General features: G+C 40.9%; 2 protein-coding genes across 3 annotated transcripts in view; one reads left to right on the top strand and one right to left on the bottom strand.

The window, feature by feature from the left end:
- The window catches only part of LOC106110471 (papilin), a 78,397-nt gene extending 57,167 nt beyond the window's left edge, over positions 1–21,230 (top strand). The window contains exons 15-55 of one of the 2 annotated variants that reach the window (XM_013292312.1): positions 21–153; positions 309–433; positions 512–548; positions 625–684; positions 773–1,093; positions 1,186–1,323; positions 1,573–2,850; positions 2,968–3,036; positions 3,260–3,415; positions 3,528–3,671; positions 4,373–4,583; positions 4,662–4,729; positions 4,805–4,948; positions 5,184–5,357; positions 5,486–5,603; positions 5,985–6,271; positions 6,401–6,577; positions 6,806–6,982; positions 7,131–7,310; positions 7,795–7,965; positions 8,423–8,507; positions 8,626–8,891; positions 9,070–9,240; positions 9,545–9,704; positions 9,786–9,903; positions 9,982–10,180; positions 10,349–10,519; positions 10,628–10,751; positions 10,899–11,037; positions 11,201–11,384; positions 11,553–11,729; positions 13,031–13,247; positions 13,438–13,559; positions 13,723–13,941; positions 14,089–14,225; positions 14,584–14,731; positions 17,332–17,757; positions 18,325–18,480; positions 18,791–18,901; positions 19,248–19,344; positions 19,669–21,230. In XM_013292312.1, coding sequence (XP_013147766.1) covers positions 21–153; positions 309–433; positions 512–548; positions 625–684; positions 773–1,093; positions 1,186–1,323; positions 1,573–2,850; positions 2,968–3,036; positions 3,260–3,415; positions 3,528–3,671; positions 4,373–4,583; positions 4,662–4,729; positions 4,805–4,948; positions 5,184–5,357; positions 5,486–5,603; positions 5,985–6,271; positions 6,401–6,577; positions 6,806–6,982; positions 7,131–7,310; positions 7,795–7,965; positions 8,423–8,507; positions 8,626–8,891; positions 9,070–9,240; positions 9,545–9,704; positions 9,786–9,903; positions 9,982–10,180; positions 10,349–10,519; positions 10,628–10,751; positions 10,899–11,037; positions 11,201–11,384; positions 11,553–11,729; positions 13,031–13,247; positions 13,438–13,559; positions 13,723–13,941; positions 14,089–14,225; positions 14,584–14,731; positions 17,332–17,757; positions 18,325–18,480; positions 18,791–18,901; positions 19,248–19,344; positions 19,669–19,738 — 7,665 coding nt within the window. In that variant the 3' untranslated portion in view covers positions 19,739–21,230. The remainder of the gene's footprint in view (positions 1–20; positions 154–308; positions 434–511; positions 549–624; positions 685–772; positions 1,094–1,185; positions 1,324–1,572; positions 2,851–2,967; positions 3,037–3,259; positions 3,416–3,527; positions 3,672–4,372; positions 4,584–4,661; positions 4,730–4,804; positions 4,949–5,183; positions 5,358–5,485; positions 5,604–5,984; positions 6,272–6,400; positions 6,578–6,805; positions 6,983–7,130; positions 7,311–7,794; positions 7,966–8,422; positions 8,508–8,625; positions 8,892–9,069; positions 9,241–9,544; positions 9,705–9,785; positions 9,904–9,981; positions 10,181–10,348; positions 10,520–10,627; positions 10,752–10,898; positions 11,038–11,200; positions 11,385–11,552; positions 11,730–13,030; positions 13,248–13,437; positions 13,560–13,722; positions 13,942–14,088; positions 14,226–14,583; positions 14,732–17,331; positions 17,758–18,324; positions 18,481–18,790; positions 18,902–19,247; positions 19,345–19,668) is intronic. The other variant, XM_013292313.1, reaches the window with a different exon arrangement.
- An 84-nt stretch (positions 21,231–21,314) lies between these two features.
- LOC106110419 (baculoviral IAP repeat-containing protein 6) overlaps positions 21,315–22,764 on the bottom strand; it is a 31,643-nt gene continuing 30,193 nt past the window's right edge. Inside the window, 1 exon segment of the mRNA XM_013292244.1 lies at positions 21,315–21,332. Within this exon segment, the coding sequence (XP_013147698.1) occupies positions 21,315–21,332 (18 nt within the window).

Genomic DNA, 22,764 nt, shown 5'->3' with positions numbered 1-22,764 from the left:
TTTCTGATTTATTTCGACAGTGTAACAAAGAGTGCGGTGGCGGTCAACAGTACCGACGCGTGATGTGCTTGAGCGGTGGTGTCGAAATGAAAACATGTCCCGAGGATTTCATACTAGACACGATGCAGATTTGTAACACGGAGGCTTGCACCAGTAAGTATTGTCAAAGACTGAGTCTTTATACTTTAGACATATTACCAACATCATATCAACATCCCATGGAATTCTCTCGTATCACTGATTATCAGGTGAATAGCTTCTATGTTTTTGTATTACGCATAAATCGCTTATTTCATTATTCCTAAAAGATGACACCAAGACTACACCGGCTGATGATGTGACTGCATCTGATGATTACTATGACTACGAGGAATGTATCGAAGAGGACTACCCTGAGGCCGGTGCTGAGGTGATCGGGCCGAGCGGCGTCACAGTACGTATACAATGTGTACTTTAGTGAGAATGTTCACACTCTGATGACGTGAGACATTATTCTTTGATTTCTTTTCAGATAGAAGACGTAATGTTCAGCGATAGTCCAGTCACTGGTAATATAATTTGTCATTAACTATTCATATTTTATACAAAATCTAATTAAATGTGATTTATAAAAACTTTTTGCAGATTATGATGATTCCGCTGAATATATTTCTCAATTTACGCTCGAAACTAGATCTGATACAGGTGAGTATTAAGACTGTCAGCAGTTACTTCTTTGAATGGTTTCTCTTTTACTGAAGTATCTCATGTTCATTTCTTTTTTACATCTCAGAGTCCACTGATGATTGGACTACTCATGAAACGGGGAGTGGATCCACTGGCACTGACTTCACTGATTTATCGACCACCGATGAAACGGGCAGTGGCTACACTGGTACTGACTTCACTGATGATACAACAGTATTCACGTCTATCACTGATACGACGGAAGCGACAATAGATGAGAGTGAAAGGGAACTAACCGAAGAATTCATTGCCATCTCTAGCGTGTCGCCATTACATTCCTCTTCAAAGAAATCTGGAATTATTGACACAATATCCAGCACAGAATCATCAACAACTTCAGATGTAACCGGAACCGGATCTACAGAAGGTAAATATTACATGCTTAAAATGTTCCTTGTATAAACAAACACGCTCTTTATAAGTAGAAGGCCAAGATGATTTTTTTCCTTTTTCTAACAGTGTCTACAGATAAAAGCACTGATTCAAGTACAACTTTCGATGTTTCGGAATCAAGTAGTGATGGAAGCACAGAAATTTCAGACACCAGCACAGAAAGTAGTACACTAGAAAACACAGAATTAGCAGGATCTAGTACAGGTAAATACATAGAGAAAAAAGCACATCATCGACTAAACTATAGCAAAACTGTAGTGCAATTGTCGATTGTTTCGCAGCTCATTCAATTGTTTAGTTGCACAATTAAAAAGCCTAGTTATGTGCACATCTTCATATAAGATCATAGGAATTAAAACACTACTAAACAGTTGTGCGATAGTTTAGTCAAAGGTGTGCGCGCTCTTATAGTTGAACTTTAACATCTTGACTTAACTTAAACCACATATTCAGATGTATCTTCGAGTGTTAGCAAAACTGATTTAACGGAGTCAACCGAAAGCACGATAACCGATAGTACAGAATCGACGGAAACTGGCGTAAGTTCTGTTTCTACAGAACCCACTGAAACAGGGATAACTGAAAGTGGAAGCACGGTAGCAGCAAGTGAAAGCAGTTCCCTAAGTTCAGAAACTGAAATAACAGATAGCACAGAAATCTTTACAACCGCAGCAACAAAATCCGAAACTGATACGTCTGAAACAGCCAGTAGTGTTACGACTGAATTAGAAACAAAGGCCGCTAAAGAATCTGTATCTACAGAATCTAGCACCTCTGACTCCGTAACGAAAGACGGAATTACCACGGGCTCTTCTGAATCTGAATCGACCGAGATTACGGAGTCCACTGTAACCGATACAACATTAACCGAATCCAGTAAAACCACAGAAACGGAATCAACTGAAATTACGGAATCTGAACCTAGTCTATCGACTGAATCTGCATCTAGTGTATCTACAGAATCTGGATCAAGTGCGACCACAGAATCTGAATCCAGTGCAACTACCGAGTCCGAAACCAGTGCAACCACAGAATCTGGATCAAGTGCAACCACAGAATCTGGATCCAGTGCGACTACCGAGTCCGAAGCTAGTGCAACCACAGAATCTGGATCAAGTGCAACCACAGAATCTGGATCCAGTGCGACTACCGAATCTGAAGCCAGCGCTACCACAGAATCTGGATCAAGTGCAACCACGGAATCTGGATCCAGTGCAACTACCGAATTTGAAGTCAGTGGAACCACAGAATCTGGATCAAGTGCAACTGCAGAAACTAAATCAAAATCAATTACCGAATCTGAATCCAGTGCAACCACGGAATCTGGATCTAGTGTATCTACTGAATCTGAATCGAGTGCGACTACCGAGGCTGGATCTAGTGCTACAACTGAATTTGAAATTAGTTCAACTACAGAATCTGGATCAAGTGTAAGTACTGAAAATGAATCTCACGCGACTACAGAGATCACGGAACAAGAAACAACTGTCTCTAGTACAGTTGTGAGTACAGAATCTACAGAAGGCGAAACAACGGTATCTGAATCGAGCGCGACTACTGAAACTACTAAAGAGGAGAGTACCGATTCCTCAGCAACAACAGAAAGCTCTGTTGCTAGCACCCAAACTGAAAGTACGGAGTCAAGCACAACTATGAGTTCGGAAGCTAGCACCACTGAAGTCTCTGCTAGTTTGTCGACAACGGAAGAGTCTGGAGAAGAGACATCAGGAGGTGAGAAAATTAATCATTTCACACTAAACACTTACTTTTATATTTAATACATATATACATTTTTATGTAATACCTTCTATGCGTTTGTACAAATACTAATATATAAGGAAATTTTAGAAACTGACGGTACAACGGAGTCTGGTTCTACTACGGAAAAAATTGAAACATCTACGATTAGTGGATCTAGTAAGTAAAATTTAAAGTATTATTTATAATAGTATAATATTTCAATTATCGACGCCAGAGGGTCAGTTCTCCCCCTTCTCATAGAATCTAAAAATGTAAAATAGATATCAAAACAATTTCAAATGAAACCATATTAATCGTAGTTATTCCTTCCCCTAGACTTAGCCTAGACCATGGTTGGCGACGGGTGTTTCTAAGAGTTTTATTTCTTTTAATATTATAGCACTCGAGAGTTCTGGAAGTTCCTCCATTGAAAGCGCATCCACAACGGAAATTACAAGCCCTGAGGAATCCTCTGGTACAACCGAGGCGAGTCTGGAAGGATTGTCCACCACTGAAATATCAACCGAAAGAGAAACGGAAACTGAAAGAGGAACAAGTAAGTGTTAAAGTTAAAGAAACATTTTTTATTAATATCGAATTTATCTTAAGTACCTAAAAAGGTTGTTTTAAAAAAAGAAATGGATACTAATTTCTTATGATACTTTTAGCTCCATGGGGCTGGACGACGACTGTTGAAGTTTACACAAAGAAACCAGGGTGTAAGGCACGAAGAAAAGTCGCCAAATGCATCAAAAGCAAATATGGTTGCTGTTCCGACAAAAGGACACCAGCAAAGGGACCATTTGAAGAAGGTAAGTTTAAGTAAGCCTTTTGGTACCGCACTCTAGCCATCCGATTACTTAAGCTGCCACAATGTGCGTAGATTTCTCTTGATAAATTTAATGAAGGAAACATTGACCTTGCATTATTTATTCGGTTTTACATTAGCCCACCACCACCCATGGCCCCACCGACCCTCGGGTCATACGGGGCGAATCGCGGGAGGGGCGCGCGGTCTTTTTTTTTATAACATTAGGTGGCAAACGAGCAAGCGGCCACCTGAATCCACCGAAATGGAAAGCGACCGCTGCCCATAGACATCCGCAATTGCTGATGCGTTGCCTTCCCCTAATTGACGGAGAAGGAGACGCACATAAGAGGACATTTTCCCTTCCTATGCGTCTCCACCACCGTAAAATCCACTTTTTCTTTCCATCCTTTCCTCTTAAGAAAAGGGTGGAAAGGGAAAGGGACTAAAATGAGGCCTCCGGCACCACGCTCATCACACGAAACGCGGAATTGCTTCCACTTCACGCCTGTTTTCTGTGTAGTCATGGTATTACACCGGGCGAGCCTGCCCATTCGTGCGAAGTTGTTAAAGCGGGCTCTACCATTGTCTGGCCGGTTTCGGCTCCGCACACACCTTCTTGACTCCCTACATTACAATTATTATATTACAAGTTATTTCGTCCGTTTACATTACCGGATTTACATTAGATATATCTTAATTCAGGTTGCCAGAGTCCGAAGACGTGTAAGGACACTAAACACGGCTGTTGCCCTGACGGAGTGTCTCCCGCGGCCGGACCTCGCGGCAAGGGCTGCCCCTTGCCGGCCTGCAGCGAAACGCTCTTCGGTTGTTGCCTCTCCGACAATGTTACTGTTGCGGAGGGCAACGATCAAGAAGGCTGTCCACCTGCTAAGCAATCTTGCGTTGACTCGAAGTAAGAAGCTTTTTAATATTATGTTCTTCTGATTATTTAATGCCTTTTATTACATACATAATCTTATACTCGTTTTAGGTACGGCTGTTGTCCTGATGATAAGACGGAATCTAAAGGGCCGAGGAATGAAGGATGCCCCGAGGAAGGTAAAAAAACAAACCAATTTGTTTTTCTCTCTTTTATACAAATAAGGTATTTATAACAAGTTTTTCGATTTGTAGAAGTTACAACAGAGGCAACAGGATGCTTTGCGACCGAGTTCGGTTGCTGCGCAGACAACAGTACCGCTGCGACTGGACCAGACGAACAGGGTTGCCCATGCAACATTACCGCTTTTGGATGCTGCCCGGATGGTGTCTCTCCAGGTACAAACGATACAATTACCTAATTTTCTAATCAACCATGTACAGGAGTATAGTATGATACGTCGTAATTCTTAGCGAAAGTCCATGTTCACTATTCTTTAGATGTTATTTAGTGATAAAGCACCATATTGTCTACAAGATCAAGTTAGTTACCATATACATCACATCATCAGATATTTTAAAAATGTAATAAATTGGATAAAACCGATGTTTTGATTTATTTATCTTCTACCAGCGCAAGGCACTCAAATGGAAGGCTGCGCGTTCTCGTGCAATTCGACGGAATTCGGATGTTGCGCCGACGGCGAGACTCCTGCCCACGGTCCGGAGCAGGAGGGATGCTGCTTGCAATACCCCTTCGGCTGCTGTCCCGACAACTACAAGCCCGCCGCTGGACCTCATCTTGAGGGTACGGCTGCTGTGACGTTTATTGATGACAAAAAGCACAAGATAAGCGCTTGGTCACTTTGATATATAGCTTCTGCTAATAGTTACCGTCTCTTTTTAATATAATATACTCATATATATTGTTGTTAGGTTGCAGCTGCGCAGAAGCCCACTACGGCTGCTGTCCCGACAACGTCACCATCGCGCGCGGACCAAGCAACGAGGGCTGCGGCTGTCAATACACAGAGTTCGGATGTTGCCCGGATCGGTAAATTAAAACCAACTATCTTTTTGTATCACATAATTGATATAAATACAATTAACACGCTCACTGCCTACCAGGTCATAATCGGCCTGCCCCGTACTTAAGCTGATGCGGACGAAGAAAACTATGTCCCTCTCGCTAGTGCGAAACGATTATCTCAGGTGTATACATTACATTACATAAAATGTATACATCATGTTTCCATAAAGTTATAGCAATTTAATCTATCCTAGTGCTGGTGGGTCTTGAAAGACTTGCCACGCACTGGGGGATATTTAATTTGGGGACAAATTTTGGCCCGCCGCCGCACCATATGAAGAATTATGATTTTACTTGCCGCAGTATAAGTGTTAAAAAGCAATAAGATAATAACTTTACTTCCAGTCACACTATCGCTACCGGGCCGGACTTCGAAGGTTGTTCTTGCAACACGTATCAGTTCGGCTGCTGTCCCGACGGTGTCTCTGTCTCCACCGGCCCCAACATGGAGGGCTGCCGCTGCGACTACACGCAGTACGGCTGCTGCGGGGACGAACTCACCGCCGCTGTGGGCCCTGACCAGTTGGGCTGCGATTGCGCCAGTAGCAAGTACGGCTGTTGCCCTGATGGCCAAACTGAAGCTAAAGGAGAGAAGTTCCTGGGTTGCTCTGAAATACCTGTAAACAAACAAGGTTTGTTATTTTACTTTACATTAAACAATGGTTTTATTTTAACGATGATTTCTGCAGATATTCCTTCACTATATATTTAATTTAACCGTCTATTCTGAAAGCTTAGTAACAAATTACAAACGTGTGCAGAGGCCTGCAGCCTGCCGACGGAGCGTGGCTCGTGCCGCAACTACACGGTGCAATGGTACTACGACATGGAGTACGGCGGCTGCTCGCGCTTCTGGTACGGCGGCTGCGAGGGCAACGCCAACCGCTTCGGTAGTAAAGAGGAGTGCGAGGATGTTTGCGTACAACCTTCTCCTAAAGGTAGGTGACTCTTTAGTTAAGAATCTCCCTAAATCTATTGTAAAATTATAAAATTGGGACATCTTAACGTTGAAAGAATTTCTTACTAGAAATCTCCTAAAATAATGCTTTAAAAAAATGGTAGTAAAAAATAGCCATAAAATGGCCATGTCCGGGAATTGTCGCCAACAGTAAAATATGATATCTGATTTTTTACTTTCACATCACTTTCTTCTCCTCATCCAACAGACGCGTGCAACCTTCCGAAGGTTAAGGGCGCGTGCGTGGGCTATAACCTGCGTTGGTACTACGACAAGGATCAGCAGGTGTGCGGCCAGTTCGTATTCGGCGGCTGCCTCGGCAATGCCAACAACTTTGAGAGCCGCGAACTCTGCCAGACACAGTGTCAACCCAAAAAGGACGTTGGTAAGTTGACGCAAGCAACGGAAATACAATATGGGTGTCCGTTTCATAAGTGCCTAAATACCACATATCTTAGTTCTTCTAAATCACCTATTTACATACAAAGTAGGTCTTTATTTGGCATGTGTACAAATATTATATTATCATCCAGATGAATGTGGGCTGCCAATGGAAGAGGGCCCGTGCGCTGGTACTTTCGCGCGCTGGTTCTTTGACCAGAAGACGCGGCGCTGCTTACAGTTTGTATGGGGCGGCTGCGCCGGCAACGGCAATCGTTTCATCTCCGAGGCTGCCTGCATTCAGACGTGCAGTCCACCCGGCAAGCCACATCGTGAGTAATGACAAACCGACATTGACTATGAATATAAGTGTTCGGTGTAACTTTTTAACTTAACCCTAAAGGGTATATTCAGTTTAAATTGCTAACACAAAGTTATAAAACGGGTTGCTGATAAAACAGTGGTTGAGCTTTTATTCTTCGCTTCTTTTTTTGTAGTTTTGTGCATGAGATATGTATATATGTATGTGTTCATGGTACGCTCTCTGTGGTTACTTCTTTTTTTAACCTTTTGGTAATAGACCGGGAATGTAAAATTAGTGAACGTTAATGTATCTATTTAATCTTTCTTGTTTCACTTTTATTGACTTCAATTTTAAGTAACATATTTATGCGAAATTATGTCGCCTACTACGTTAGTACATTTTTTGTCACAAGTCCCCTTTTTGTCAATTTTCATTCTATTCATAATTAATGATTATATGAAATTGAAGTCAATTAAAAGTACTAATATTTCTGACTAACACTACACGAACAGCGAACTGCGATGAGCCGCAAGAGACAGGCAATTGCACGGAGAAGCATGCCGCGTGGTCCTTCAGCGATACGGAGAACCGCTGTGTGCCATTCTACTACAGCGGCTGCGGCGGCAATGGGAACAGATTTAATACCGAGGACAGTTGTATTGCCGCCTGTCCTAGTGTGTACGGTAAGTAATACACGACGAACCATGGTAATTTGAAAGTTTTAAATATATCCTTGATTGAGGCAATTTACTTCTGACTGATATTTGATTTAGTCTGAGATTGTCCGAAACAATCGTAAACGCAAATACACCATGCTCACGAAACACATGTAATATGCTGCAATTGTAAGTATAGACTGGTTACAGGTTTTGCTTTGCATGACATTGTTGTGTTTTACTATTAGATAACTAATAATAATAATGTAACTAGTTATAGCATGTATTGTATTCAATTCTCGATTTAATAAATATTCTTATTAACTCTCTCAATTCTATTCGCACAATATACCAACTCTTTTGTAACACGCAAATATTTAAGTCCGCTTATTTTCCGTGTTACATAATTTGACCTTAAGGTTTGTTTCAAGTTTTCGTATAACGGCTTTAATTATTTGAAATTGTAACTATGTCATATTTGCAGAGCCAGAGAAATGCGTACTGCCTGCGGAAACCGGAGAATGTGCCAACTATACAGAGAAATGGTTCTACGATACGGCTTATCAGCGGTAAGATAAAAGTGTTACTGCTCAGGGTTAAAATAAATTTATGGAAAACAAACACGAAAATTCTATGATTTCTCCTATTCTCGTTACAACGTGACATAGCCGTAAACTTTGTTATTAGTTGCCGACAGTTCTACTACGGCGGATGTGGCGGCAACGAGAATAGATTTGATTCCCAACAAGAGTGCGAGACGAGCTGCTCCCAACAAACTACCACAACTACCACCGAACTCACCACAATCCAGACCACACGACCCACCCCAACCACCAGACCCACGGAGCCCACAAGACCCGCGGAGACCACAATACACCAGGAGACAACAAGGCCTGAGGAGACCACACAGCCAGCACAAGTGCAGCCACCACAGCCTGGCTCACAGAGATCTGGTTAGTGTTTCACCTTAAAGACTTCTAGCAACTATTTATACCTGGTTTAATCCTAGTCCTTAACCATACACAATCTGCTATTTAGGCCATGAATAATAGGTTAAAGCGCTTCCTCTTCCATACTTTTCTTTTACAAAATCACTTCATAATTATAACTTCATTCGCTTCTTCTGTGTAGATTTCTGTGCATTGGAACTGGACCCTGGTCCGTGCGAGAATCTGCAGAGCCGTTGGGGCTACGATGGCTCCCTGGGCACCTGCATCACCTTCATGTACGGCGGCTGCGGCGGCAACAGGAATAATTTCCCCACGCAGGAGCATTGCAACTATTTCTGTCCCGATCAACCACGTAAGTTATCTGTTTATAGTCCAATAAGAAGTCCAGGAAGAAAATACCCGTCTGGCAACGACGAAGTCTTATAAAATACAAAAGAATAAGGGCATGTCCTACCAAATTTTAAATTGTCTGATAACAACCCAACGTGTAAAATATATGATGGAAATAACGGATTTTGTTACCTTATCTGTCAGTGTCATTTTTAAGCTCTCTGAGCCTTTATATCTAGTGGTGGGACACGCCCTAAGTTAAATCGTTGCAAATTAAAACATATTCTTCGAGGTGAATCTATTTTCATACCATTCTTTTCTTTCAGTATCTAACCGGTTCGAACCGGAAATCTCGTCAAGTGAAATCTGCAGGCTGCCGATGCGCGCCGGGCCCTGCGACCAGTCACTGATGCGCTGGTTTTACGACCCCAGCACCGACTCCTGCAGCCAGTTCACTTACGGAGGTTGCGAGGGCAACGCCAACAGGTCAGCATTAATAACACAGAATACTACTCACTTAGCACTTAAGTTTTTTTATTATTTATGATTTATTTTATATTCAAATAGATTTGAGAGCTTGGAAGAGTGCGAGAGTCGCTGCAAGAACACAAGACCTGAACCCGAGACCTCTACTACCACCACGACGAGCACCACGACTCCTGCTACAACCACAAACGCTGTAACGGTAAAAAAATAAATAATTAAGCATTTGCAGTAGCATGTAACGCCATACAAACACGTAAACGGTTTTTTCTTTCGTAAGATGGAAGAGTTGCCGCCGGAGTGCATAGTATCCCCGCTCCTGGAAGAGTGTGCCGGCGCGGGCACGGTGTGGTACGCGGACAGCAGCCGGCAGTGCGTGCCGCACGTCAACAGCGACAGCGGCGCCACCTGCCGCCACACCGGCGTCTTCAACTCGCCTGAAGCCTGCGAGAGGAGCTGCGGCGCTTTCCGGAATATTGGTTAGTTAGATGCGTAAATGTTACCAAAGAGTATGAACTTGAGAGAACAGATCAGTTCGATATTGTTAAAATTCAGCAGTTTCAAACTGCCTTTCTCATTATATTAATGCAGTAATCCCCATGAAAAATCCTCATGCGATTGTTTTATAATAATTTATATTAAACCAGATGTGTGCCGGTATCCGTTGGACGCGGGTCCGTGCCGATCTTCTGAGCCCAAGTTTTACTTCGATGGCGACAGCAGCAGCTGCCGACAGTTCTTATACGGCGGCTGTCACGGCGGCCCTAACCGTTTCTCCACATTCGAAGAATGCGAGGACATTTGCCAACCTAAGAGCGGTAATTAAATTCATTCTTACACTTACACGAATTGTTCTTAAATAGAATTTGATACATAACACAAATTACATTTTCTTTGAGCGGAGTATTGATTTAATGCAATTTCAGACCCATGCAAGGTTCCCCCGGAGCCGGGCAACTGCCTGGCGTACCTGCCCATGTGGTACTACGACGAGGCGCGCGACGACTGCAGCCAGTTCATCTACAGCGGCTGCAACGGCAACGGAAACAGGTACACCAAACACACATTATATTTCTACCGCGAACATTCGGCGGGGCCTTTAATAAAAATACGTCTACCGATGAAAAATTATGACAAATTATGACACAATAGTAAGTATTGTCAAGTCAGTTAATAAATATTAACATATTTCCACAGATTCGATACAAGAGGCGATTGCGAAGGTCGATGCAAGAAACGACCTACGACCACCCTCGCACCAACAACTGAAGTTATTACCACCACGACAACGACGACTACAACGACCACAGCTGCTCCCACCACTACACAACAAATTGTAAGTAATACCTTGATCATTAGATTTTTCCATTTAACCTTCCAGTATACCTTTACTTATGATGGATCAATTCTATTAGTTACATGTTTATAGCTCTCCATTTGCTATGTAGGCTACTTTATGTTTCTTAGATCTTCAATAATACTACCATTTTAACTTTTAGCTGGTGGAGGAGCAGTGCCGCAGACCAGCGTCGCTGGAGCCTTGCGGGGCCAGCGCCGCCGTGTTCTACTACGACGAGACGCACGGCGCCTGCCTGCCCGCGGACTTCGGCAACTGTCGCCATCCCAACTCCTACCGCAGCGAGGAGGAGTGCGAGAGACAGTGTGGTATCTTCAGGGCACTTGGTTAGTATAAGTACATCGTTTTGGTTTTCAATCTAGATTGTGTATCTTAACGCTAAACTTTATATTTGAAAAAAAAAATAAAAACAGCAACTACAGCAGATCATAAATCGCCTAATTTTATGCTAAGATACTTTTCTGTGTTATAATTAATTGAACCTCCACCTACAGACGTGTGCCGCTACCGCCTCGACCCCGGGCCGTGCAACGACACTGGCATCATGAAGGTGTACTGGGACGCGGAGTCAGGTCGCTGCGAGCCGTTCGCGTACGGCGGCTGCCAGGGCGGACCCAACCGCTTCTCCAGCGAGGACGAGTGCGAGGAGGTCTGCGGTCCTACTGGCCCTGGTATGTACCGCCTTTGGAACAAGTTGAGCATATCATCTCCTGTTACCTCAGTAGTTATTAGATATTTTACTTGCTATTAGAATATAGATTGATCATTGTAGTGCTACAAAGGGTATGGCTTTTTATAATCACTTCAGTAATTCATTTCCTATAGAGAGTAAGTACAACTGCACAGAGTGTCCTGACGTGTTATCTTAAATAACTACTTTTCTAGCTTTCATTAGTTGCATTATCTATGTAACTAATTAGTTTCAGTTAAAAAGACATACAATGCATTTGTTTTACTCTCTAGCATACTTTCCATTTATAATGCAATATTTAATTCTCCACAGTTAATTACTTCAAACACACTTATTTCAGTAATTCTACTCGTAGTAGTTTGTAACTAAAGCATAGTAGTAGTATTTGAGTAAATCGCATGTCGGGGTTCTATCTAACTGGTTGTGGGGTTGACTAACCTTGGGGGGGCAGCCCCGGCGTGCCTGCAGCCGCTGTCGATGGGCTCCCGAGCCTGCGGCCAGGAGGCCCCGCGCTGGCACTACGACACCGCCTATGGGGACTGTCTCTCCTTCATCTACTTCGGCTGCGAGGGCAATCAGAACAACTTTATATCCTACGAGGAGTGCGCCGACGTCTGCAAGGTCCCATCGACCGCCGGTACAATATCCCTTTAGCTAGCCATCTCTACCGCGCTCCTGAACTTGAGTACTGCTACCAGACTTTGTTCTCTTTTTCATATTTTATATTCTGGTTGGATCTGACTCCCAATTCTGTACAAAAATACCACAATGGTTTAATCCAAATTATGTTTATGGATGTTGATGATCATTGTGGTGCGTTTTAGTGGAATTGTGGGTTAGTAAAGAGCGTGTAGAGCCGGCACAAGGTCATCGTGATGAGCTTCTGCATCCACAAGCACCGCTTCTGTACGCTTTATCTCCTTGCACTTTGCACAATACAGGTGTTATTCTGAAAATGTTGTCGATGTGCGTATCTACAGGTTAGTACTTAGAAAAATGGTAAGCATTTTATTCAGTTGTTCAATGTTAAATATATTTGTACAAATGAAAGTTCTTGGTGTTTTTGTGCTTTGAGTCAAATGACGCATGATTTATTGTTAATAGTGGTTATTTATATCGAACAAAGTGATGTTATTTCGCCGTTACAAATTATTATTTAACTAAGTAGGTACTCTCACTGGATCTGACTTGTAAATAAAATTAATTTTTAGAGTTCAAATGATGCTGCCTATAAGTTAAACTATGTATTTAACAGTGTGTTAATCGCTTGCGTGTCTGCAGGGACGAACGAAGTGCTGCCGGACTGCGAGGCATATAACGCGGAGTGCGCGGCGCTGCGGTGTGCTTACGGCGTGCAGCGCACGCGCACCGCCGGCGGCTGCGAGCGCTGCGCCTGCGTGCAGGTCGAGGTGGACTGCGCGCCGCTGCAGGAGGAGTGCCAACGCCTCAAATGCTACTACGGAATGCAAAACGAAACTGGCGACGACGGCTGTCAGAGGTTTGTTTAATATCATCTGTATTATAGTAGTCATCAAAGTATGAAAACCAAACCTTGTGATTAATACAAGTAACATTGTATAAAAAAACTCTATTAATTTGGTGTCTAAACTAGTTACCCGGTACTAGTTACCCTGTGCGATGGATCACCAGGCCCTTGGTATGTTCTAAAAATGTCCAAACACCTCTAGATGCCGCTGCCTGGATCATCCGTGTGCGAGCAAAACTTGCGCGGAGGGCGAACGCTGTGTACCCACCGTGTTCCGCGACCCCGTGCTGCAAGTGTTCAGCTATGTCGCCAGCTGCAACGTCAGTCAGTACCGATCCAATGTTTATATCACATTTGGTGCAGTCCAATATATAAACATTGATTATCATACACGAACCCTCATCAATACAGATTTTTCTAAGTGCTCAGAAGCGCAAGCTTCTAATATAAATGCAACATATCTAAAATATTTGTATAACGTAAACAGTGAACAAGACGGGTAGCTGTCCTGATGCGGAGGATATGCCGGTGTTGGACGGGTCGTGCCGGGTCGAGTGCAACGACGACGCGGACTGCCGCGGCGAGGCCAAGTGCTGCGCCCGCGGCTGCAGCCGGCACTGCTTCGCGCCCGCCGCCCCCACGCCCGCACCCGCCGCCATCATCACCGCCACCAGCGCCACGCCACTCACCACCGCATACCAACCCGGTTGGTATATTGTTAAAACTAGTGAAATTGACGTGAAAAGTCGAAAGAAGAAGTTAACCAGTTCTACGTATAGTCCTCAATAACAATGGAACTATTGACATCAGAGCCTTTTTCCACCTAGAATTGCTTTAATTAACTTGTGAACAGAGCTGCCGCATGCGCCGCGCGCCGACACTGCTACGGAGCCGGAGGTGAGCGCGACGGAAGGCGGCAAGGCCACGCTGCGCTGCCTCTTCCATGGCAACCCTCCGCCCAAGATCACCTGGAGCCGCGGCGAGATTACGGTACACAAAATCTTACTAATATTATAAATGCGAAAGTTTATTTGGATGGATGGATGTTGATTTGTTAGAGTTTGTAGCCTAAACTGCTGCACGGATCTCGATGGAATTTGGCACAGGTGTAGAGTATAGTCTGGAAGAACACATAGGCCACTCAGTTTTTTTTTAATTTCACGCGGACGAAGTCGCTCTCGAAAGCTAGTTTAAAATATATTAGTTCTCTGGCACCTAAATCATCTTTCAGAAGTATAAAGCTTGGGTCCTTGTGGAGTTCTACTTAAACTGTTTTCTCTGTGGAATTTGAAAAATGTCTTAGTGTCAAAATTGATTACCAGTATAAGAAGGTATATTACGATATCAGATCGACGGCACCTCTGACCGGTATCGGCTGCTGTCGGACGGCGCGCTGGAGATCGTGTCGCTGTACCGCAACGACTCCGGCGTCTACATCTGCATCGCCGACAACGGGCTCGGCGTCGCGCGCCAGGAGATACATCTGGTGGTCACCGGTAAGTGCTCGCTTGCCACATGCCACACTACATGCCACATGGTATGCCTTTCATACGTCATCGATACAGTAACCAACGAAAGTTGAACTCTCGTTGTCCAAATAAATAAAGTTCTTTGTATTTACCGAGTTATATGGGCAGTTTTATGTTGAAAATTGTTATAGACACACATCATAATGAACCCAATATATGAAACTCTAATGGACAATTTATTTTAGTTTAATTAAGGCTCTCATATATTGCCAATTTTATTCATAATTATAATTATCGATGACGTGTGAAGTATATTTGCAACTGGTTTTGGGATATTTAATAACACAGTAGAATAGATATTTTAGAATAGTATCTCTTACTGATCGCATCTCTTGCATTTATTTCCTATTCTTTGTTAAAATCACAACCTGCGTCAGTAATGGACATTAACATGAAACACACTATCATTTGATTATTCTGCTCAAATTATTGGGCATCTGTTGACACACATTTGATGATTGATATTTCGATTGGCAGACTGAATGAAGTATTATATTTCAAAACAATATAGAAGTACTTGAATTAAAAATAATTTGTACCAGGTTTTGAATCTTAAATCGCCTTACTGATGGAGTCAAATATGTTTTAATCTCACTGTGTTAATAAGGAAGGAACAAATGCTTTGAATATGTGTATTAAATCTGCAGTTAACAATTATAAGATAGATAAGCGATGTTGTTAAGGTCATTCAATGTTAATTGATCAATATATTAGCTTCTTATTAACTTATTGCTCATATCGTAGTAACTGTTTGTCAACAATTAGACGTCTTTGCACTCTCGCCCTACGAGATAGCGTGTAATACGCCCTCTAAAAACATTTCCGTGCTCACAATTGAAGATTTATATTTAAAAAAATAAAAAGAAAACCTCAAAAACATTTACGTATTCATAATAAACTCTTAGGATGAAAGGAGACTACATGTGGTAGAAATGCGAATGTTAAGCTGGATGTGTGTGGTAACACGAATGGATAAGATACGCGATGAGTTAATATACTCAGGAAGAAGTTAGGGAGTAGCTCCGGTGGTAGAGAAGGTAAGGAGTAAAAGGTTAGCATGTTATGAGGAGGGATAAATCGAATGTAACAAAGAGTTTGAGTATGGAGGTACACCGGTAGCGGTAGACGTAGAAAGAGATGGATGTATTGCGTGGAAGGTGACATGATCACGGTAGTAATGACTGAGATGAAGTATGATAGAGTTATTTGGAGGATAAAAACCTGTTGTGCCGACCTTACGGGAGTAGGATAAGAAGAAGGATGATGATGATGAAGAAGAAATTCATAGATTTCTCATATAGTTTTGAGGAAACATATTATTTTATATTCATAACTGCAATTTAATGCGAGCACATGTCCGAAATGCATAAATATCAAATTGCGTAATCTTTTGCAGTCAACAGTCCCTTATCTGAACTCAATTAGGCGGATGCCCGTAATGACTAGGATGACCAATACTCGTAACTTTTGTGGAACGTTTTTATGATGTATCCTATAGTAGTCGAAATTCAAAGTTTCAATACAAAATTTGAATAACTTCATGACCTAGTTACTCAGAGATAAAAATCTATTCTCAAGAACTTAAAACAAGACACATTTTAATAATAATTCTGACATACCAACTTGATTGTCCGCGTAAAATAAAAAAAAAACGAAAAATCTACACCAAATATCATCGAAATTCGTTCAGCTGTTAAGGCTACAAACTCTAACAAACATCCATCCATCTAAACTTTCGCATTTATAATATTAGTAAGATTAAGTATGTATTTGCAAAAAGTCCTAACATACAAAAAAGCCGTTGTCACTAGCCCTTACCAGTGCACAAGGTTCATTCAGTCTGCAGCTAAATCTCATACAATCAACAAGTGTGTCTGTCCGTCTGTTCTAAATATACAAAATGTTTCGATGTCTGTTACTGACGCTCTGCGCGCTGCTGGGAGTTTGCGCGAAACAAGGTTCGATTTCTATTTAAATCTGTTTTGGATTCACTTGGTGATTTCGTTTGTTTTAAGTTTTAAATAAGTTACATTTTTCAAATCTTTCTATACTCGTAGATCACAGAATTATTTATAAACACAAGAACAACAACTTTACGTGAAGAATAATTTGCAGTTATTGCGATGATGTTAGAAAATTTGGTCACAATATTCTGGAACTCTTATATAATCTAAATGCAGTAATTGCAAATTAAAATGTTCATGTGAATGGTCTGTGACGTCACCCGGGAAGTTGACGATAGCGTTCAGAAAACTCCGGGAAGTGGGAAATGAACCGTTATCGCAATTATCAACATTGTTCAAATACTTGACAAATATTACCAAAACAATCCAAAACAGATTGATCTAATTAGCTAGTTTTTCTAAGATTTCTAATAACATACGGATTTGTGGGCGCTCATATCACTTTTAATATGTTAAAGTATTTTGGCAGTTGTCAAAACATCGGATGGATGTAGTAATTAATGTTTCTTCTGCCAAAGTTCTTATAAAACAGTTCCATTAACAATGAAATCGCAGCACCCATAAACCTCTGTAGATTAGTTTACTAACAATTGGAGTGGTCAGATCCCGTGGCCGCGCCCATATCCATCGCGGGAGATAACGATGCCGTCGTGATGGGAGAACTCAACCGGGTGCTGTACATCCGCTGCATGGCGTACGGCTACCCCATGCCCATCATACAATGGTTCCGGGGCTTGTCGGGTCCTATGGTGCCGTACAGCAGCTCCCTGTATGAAGCCCGAGACAGCGTACTTCAGATAAGAAGACTAGACTACGATACGCTCGGTGACTACGCATGCCAGGCGTATAACGGACAGGGCAAGCCTGCATCGTGGTCGGTCGTGGTGAAGGCGTATAGACCGGAAGGGGACGAGACCTACAACCCATACTTGGTGGACAGACATGAAAGGGTTTTAATAACCCAGAGGGAGCCTATTACAGAAGCGACGACAACACCACTTCCTGAGATCACAGTACCAGTGTACACCGGTAAGATGGAAAATGTTATTTGAATGAAGAAGTAAGGCGATGACTTAAATTTTACAGATTATCGGCTTACTTCTTTATTCTGCTTTTTGGGTTGGTGCATGTTTGTATGATTGCATGATTCTTTTCTCTTTGGGTTGCACTTTTATAACGACTTGCTTAAAATATTATTGGGTGACGTTTTATTTTTACAATTATTTTATGTATTGTTTAAATTTTGTAATGATTGTGTATATTTTTGTAATGGAATGTAAAGTTAACGTGAAAATGTTACAGTTATTCGCTAGTTACAAAATAATTGTAGTTATTGTATTGAAAAATCTTATTAATATAACCAGGTACGTGTAAAAATTATAGAAATATCAGCCAGTTACAATGATTCCCAGATATTATGTTTTTTCTTCACATTTGTGCAATTTAAAAAAACAGTTAAGGTGACAGGGCTTTTTAAATCGTGGAATGATATTCATCCGTTCTTGATGATATACATTTCAATTTTTGAACATGTATTGTTGATTTTTAAAAGATTGTCAATCTTGTTTAGTTGTTGTATTGAGTGCGTGTGTGTAGTGCCGGTGACGACGCGCATCCTGTCGTCAACGACGACTGTGGCGACTGGCGCGCAGCTGTCGCTGCCGTGCGAGGTGGACGGCTACCCCGAGCCTGAGGTGCGCTGGACTAAGGACGGCGTGCCGCTGCTGCAGAGCGACCGTATCGATATCACAGGTCACACATCTACAAATGTTGATGTTCATCGCTGATATATCCGCGATTTTCTTATTTGTTGCGCTACGATGACTCTGGAGATTTAAATTCATCTCCATGATATCGAAATCAATGAAACGAAAGTTCAGAACAAAGTGACAAGACTTTACTTTTTTTATTTGTTCCATGAACGTTTTTCGTTGTCTACTCGGTACCTTTTTTAACTTTTCATCGTTGTGTCGTATTCGTAACCAACCATTTTACTGCTTTAGTCTGTTTTATTATTTATTTATTTTAATTTAATTGTTCAATTGACAACGGGTTTTCACAGAGTCACGTCTAACGATAACATCGACGAACATAAACGACAGCGGGCTGTACGGCTGTCACGCACGCAACGCCTACAGCTCGCACTCCTCCACGCTGCAGATTACCGTAGAAGGTAGGCTGCACACTTTAGATACATTTCACTATTTATTATAAACAATTAACTACCATAATATATTAACAGATAATACTAGTTATAAACAATCGTAGATAAACACGAAATATTCTAAAAAATACTGCAACATGAGCAATCCTTTAAACTTCAGTTTTAAATTTTTATTTTATTGAACATTTTACAAAAAAACACAATTAAATATATAAAGAATATAGCCCCGCAAAACCATGTAATAGTCCGCGGGTGTATAGAATAGAGTTGAGTATCGTAATGGTTGCGATACATACGAGATTGTCTTAATTTCTAGTAGAATTTGCTTCATTCTGATCGTGTATTTGTCCTTCAGGTCTGTACATCCCGCCGACGTGCAAGGACAATCCATTCTTCGCTAACTGCAACCTCATCGTGCGCAGCAAGTTCTGTACGCACAAGTACTACTCCAAGTAAGTGTCTCGTGTAAATAACTGACTACTGTCAGTAGAGTTCGCGTACAACATGATGAGCAAACATCTTTTAAAACCTTTTAAATTTCATTTTCTGGTAATATTAGGTATTAATTACTTATAAATTAAATTTATTGAAAAACCAAGATGTCTTCCCTTTCATACTATAAAATCCTGCAGATTTTCCTTCAGAACTTCCCAAAAGGAGGTACTCAATTCGTCTCTACGGTTTTTTTTTTATGTGTGTCACGTCATAACTCCGCCGCTAATTGATTTTGTTATTTCTTTTTAAAATGTGTCCTAACACTTATCGTCTTGTTCCAGTTTCTGCTGCAAGTCGTGCGTGGAGGCTGGCCTCCTCAACCCGCTAGATCTTGATATATTACTTAAGTAGCGGGACAGCTAAGTTACCTATACTTAGGATAAGGAGAGGCCAAGGGTCACGACCGATGCAAGACACAACCTTGATAAGAATTCGCACTGAGTAACAACTAGTGCATATTTTACACCAACATTTGTGCATTAAATGTAGCTTTGTGGACGTTACATTCATAATTGTTTTAATATATTTGGTGTTGTAAAATTCTATTATTCAGTAATTGTAAACTAAAGCAATTCTTCTGTAGTTGTCGTAAAAATGTATTATTTTTAAAATTGAAAATGGTAAATTAAATAGGACGTCGGTCGTGGAGACCTTTGGAGTAGATAGAATCACAAAGTGCCATAAAAAACTCCGTGCTTTATACAACGTACAGTAAAATTGCCCGCGATATCTGACGAGATAACTCTCTGGGGGCATATTTACAATGTAGTTATGCACTTTTAAGTAAACAATAAATACCAATAGAGTAGATAGGGACAATTAATAATGTAAATAATTACTTACACGTCTGTGATGGGAATTCACTTATTCAATTGTGTTTGAAGAGCGCTGACAGCTCTAGAACATTCCACGCAAGTTTACTAAAATCGTCAATACACTGCATTAGCAGCAATAAACTGCAGTCTGTGTATGGCAAAGTACAATTTTATATGAAAACTGCAGATCTGTAGAACGCTAGATTCTTTAAATTTGACGTATTATTAAAAATAATCACGATATGACTTTGTATGATTTTTAATGTAATTTTTATAGATGTGAATGTTACTGTGCATTATGAATGCAGTTAAACCTGTATTAAATCGTCTGTTTTTTCAAAGATTATATGTGCTGACATTAAGTACAGTCGTGGATACCCGCGGTGTTCCACTTACAGAAACATTACCTTGTTCATTGCAACACAAACTCCTCCCAAATAATCATTTAGGTAGCAGTTTGCAAAAACTCCGCGAAAATAAAAAGCAATTATCTGTGTACCGCTGCTATTTTTTCATATATACACATTTAGTACCTGCATATTAATTATTCCGCGTCATCTCGGTATATATTTAAACGACAGTAGCTTTTAAAATTCATCACCGTCAAATTCCCCGACTGTACAATACAGGTGTCAGTGCAGTTGTGTAGTCAAACTTTGCGTGGAATGCATTGCATGCTTGGCATTCGGAGCTCATCATATACATGTTCTTATTTCAACATAGAAAGTAGTTTTTCAAAACAATGTTTTTTTCCCATTTTCATCAAGATCTAAGTAGAATGAACTTGGTGTTTAAAGTTGTAGTTACAATTTCCCATTGACTCGTAAATACTCCTTATCGCAATTTCCGGAGCGAGTTTCGATGTAAGTTATCCGTAAGTTATTTATTATATAAGTTCGTAGCTTTGTATCACTAAGTGTACTTAGAGTCAAATTCAGTGTTATTTGTGAGTCATAATAATATTTTTAAGTGGAATTTTATATTTGTGACGTGTAAATAGATGACAATAAAGTGCGTATTATTGATAATTTGCAGTATTTTTTAATTCCCTTGTTCCTCTAATTCAGTGATTCCCAAAGTGCCCCCTTATCGGGTCGATATCTCATCGACCCCTACGGGTCTATGACAACCTACAAGGGGTGTATATCAGCGAGAGAAAAAATAGGGGTCCTTGATAGTGGATCTCAACACATACACTGTAGCACCTATTTACTTACATCATACTGTCTTATAATATCAAAACTATTTTGTTGTATTTAATAAATTTATTTTGAGTAGTTTTAATTTAAATTCAATTAATAAATGTATAAATTAAGATGTGTTTTACTTTTTCTGACAGCGCCCTACATATACTTAAAAAACAGAGGGCGCTGTGTCAAGTATGCGCCTGCGACGCGGTGCCATGCCAGGTTGCAATGGCGATGACAACAGCTTCCTCTAGATATTTCGTGAGCGGCGATCTTAAATTTCATTGAAATCCGTTCAGCCATTCAGTCTACAAATTCTTATTTCCACCCATCCATCTAAAATTTCGTATTTATAATTATATGGTATTATTGCCAATGTGAATCTTTATTATATTCTATTTTTGGGCACTGTTTAGTTTATTTTCATAACAAAAGATGGAGTTTATAATAATTTTGTAACACTTTTATTACGTATCACACAAGGACACAAGGTGGCACTAAACTTGAAATCTGTTATAGTACCTCCTTTCAGAGAAAGTACCGGGAATTTTTTTTTCACTCAATCTGTTTTTTTTTATATACATTTTTAGAATTATACTATGAAGGGTAGTTAATAAAAAAATGTATACACATTCATATAAGTTATATTTATACTGACTGCATTTATCATGTAATGAAATTACTAAAGGTTAAAACATGAGGTGTAAATATTTACAACAACCTTAAACTAAAGCGATATTTCATCTAAAAGAGTATGTCGAAATATATAGCATGGGTTATGTATAAGTATATAACAAATAAAGTATGTGAAGGCAGTGATAGATTTTAAAAAATAATAAAAGTAAAATAAAAGAAAAAAAATCTGGGATAACATAAATTTTTATTTACATTCCAAAAATTCACAGTCAAATATTTATAAACAAGTATCGAGACCCGGCGTCCCTCTCGCTCGGTGCCGGGTGCGCGGGGGCGGGGGGCGGCGGGCTAGGCCGCGGTGCCCTAGCGTTACGCCGCAAGCGATTTTCAATCATAATTATATCTTGATTCTCAGTTGACACATAGTTTGCAAAACTTAAATCTACATCAATTAACAAGCAATTAAGAGCGAGCCGAGACAGGACGCGAGATGTGGAGAGCGACGGTCGGCCGCTGCAAAGGTATCAATTACCGGACAAACAACTTTACATTTAAGTTAAACGACTTCTGACAGAACTGCACGTAAAACAATACAGTGTTTATTATTTGCATTGTCAATTATGTGTCACATTGAATTGGAATCTGACGCTGTACTCTTTGAGAGTACATCACAAGACCCGAATACACTTGACGCAAAAGATTAAAACACGACAGGCTTTTGTGTACGTGCACGCGGGGC

Source organism: Papilio polytes, unplaced genomic scaffold (genome assembly GCF_000836215.1).
Source record: "Papilio polytes unplaced genomic scaffold, Ppol_1.0 DF820622.1, whole genome shotgun sequence".
Taxonomy (NCBI): Eukaryota; Metazoa; Arthropoda; class Insecta; order Lepidoptera; family Papilionidae; genus Papilio; species Papilio polytes.
This window is presented reverse-complemented; position numbering and strand designations above follow the sequence as displayed.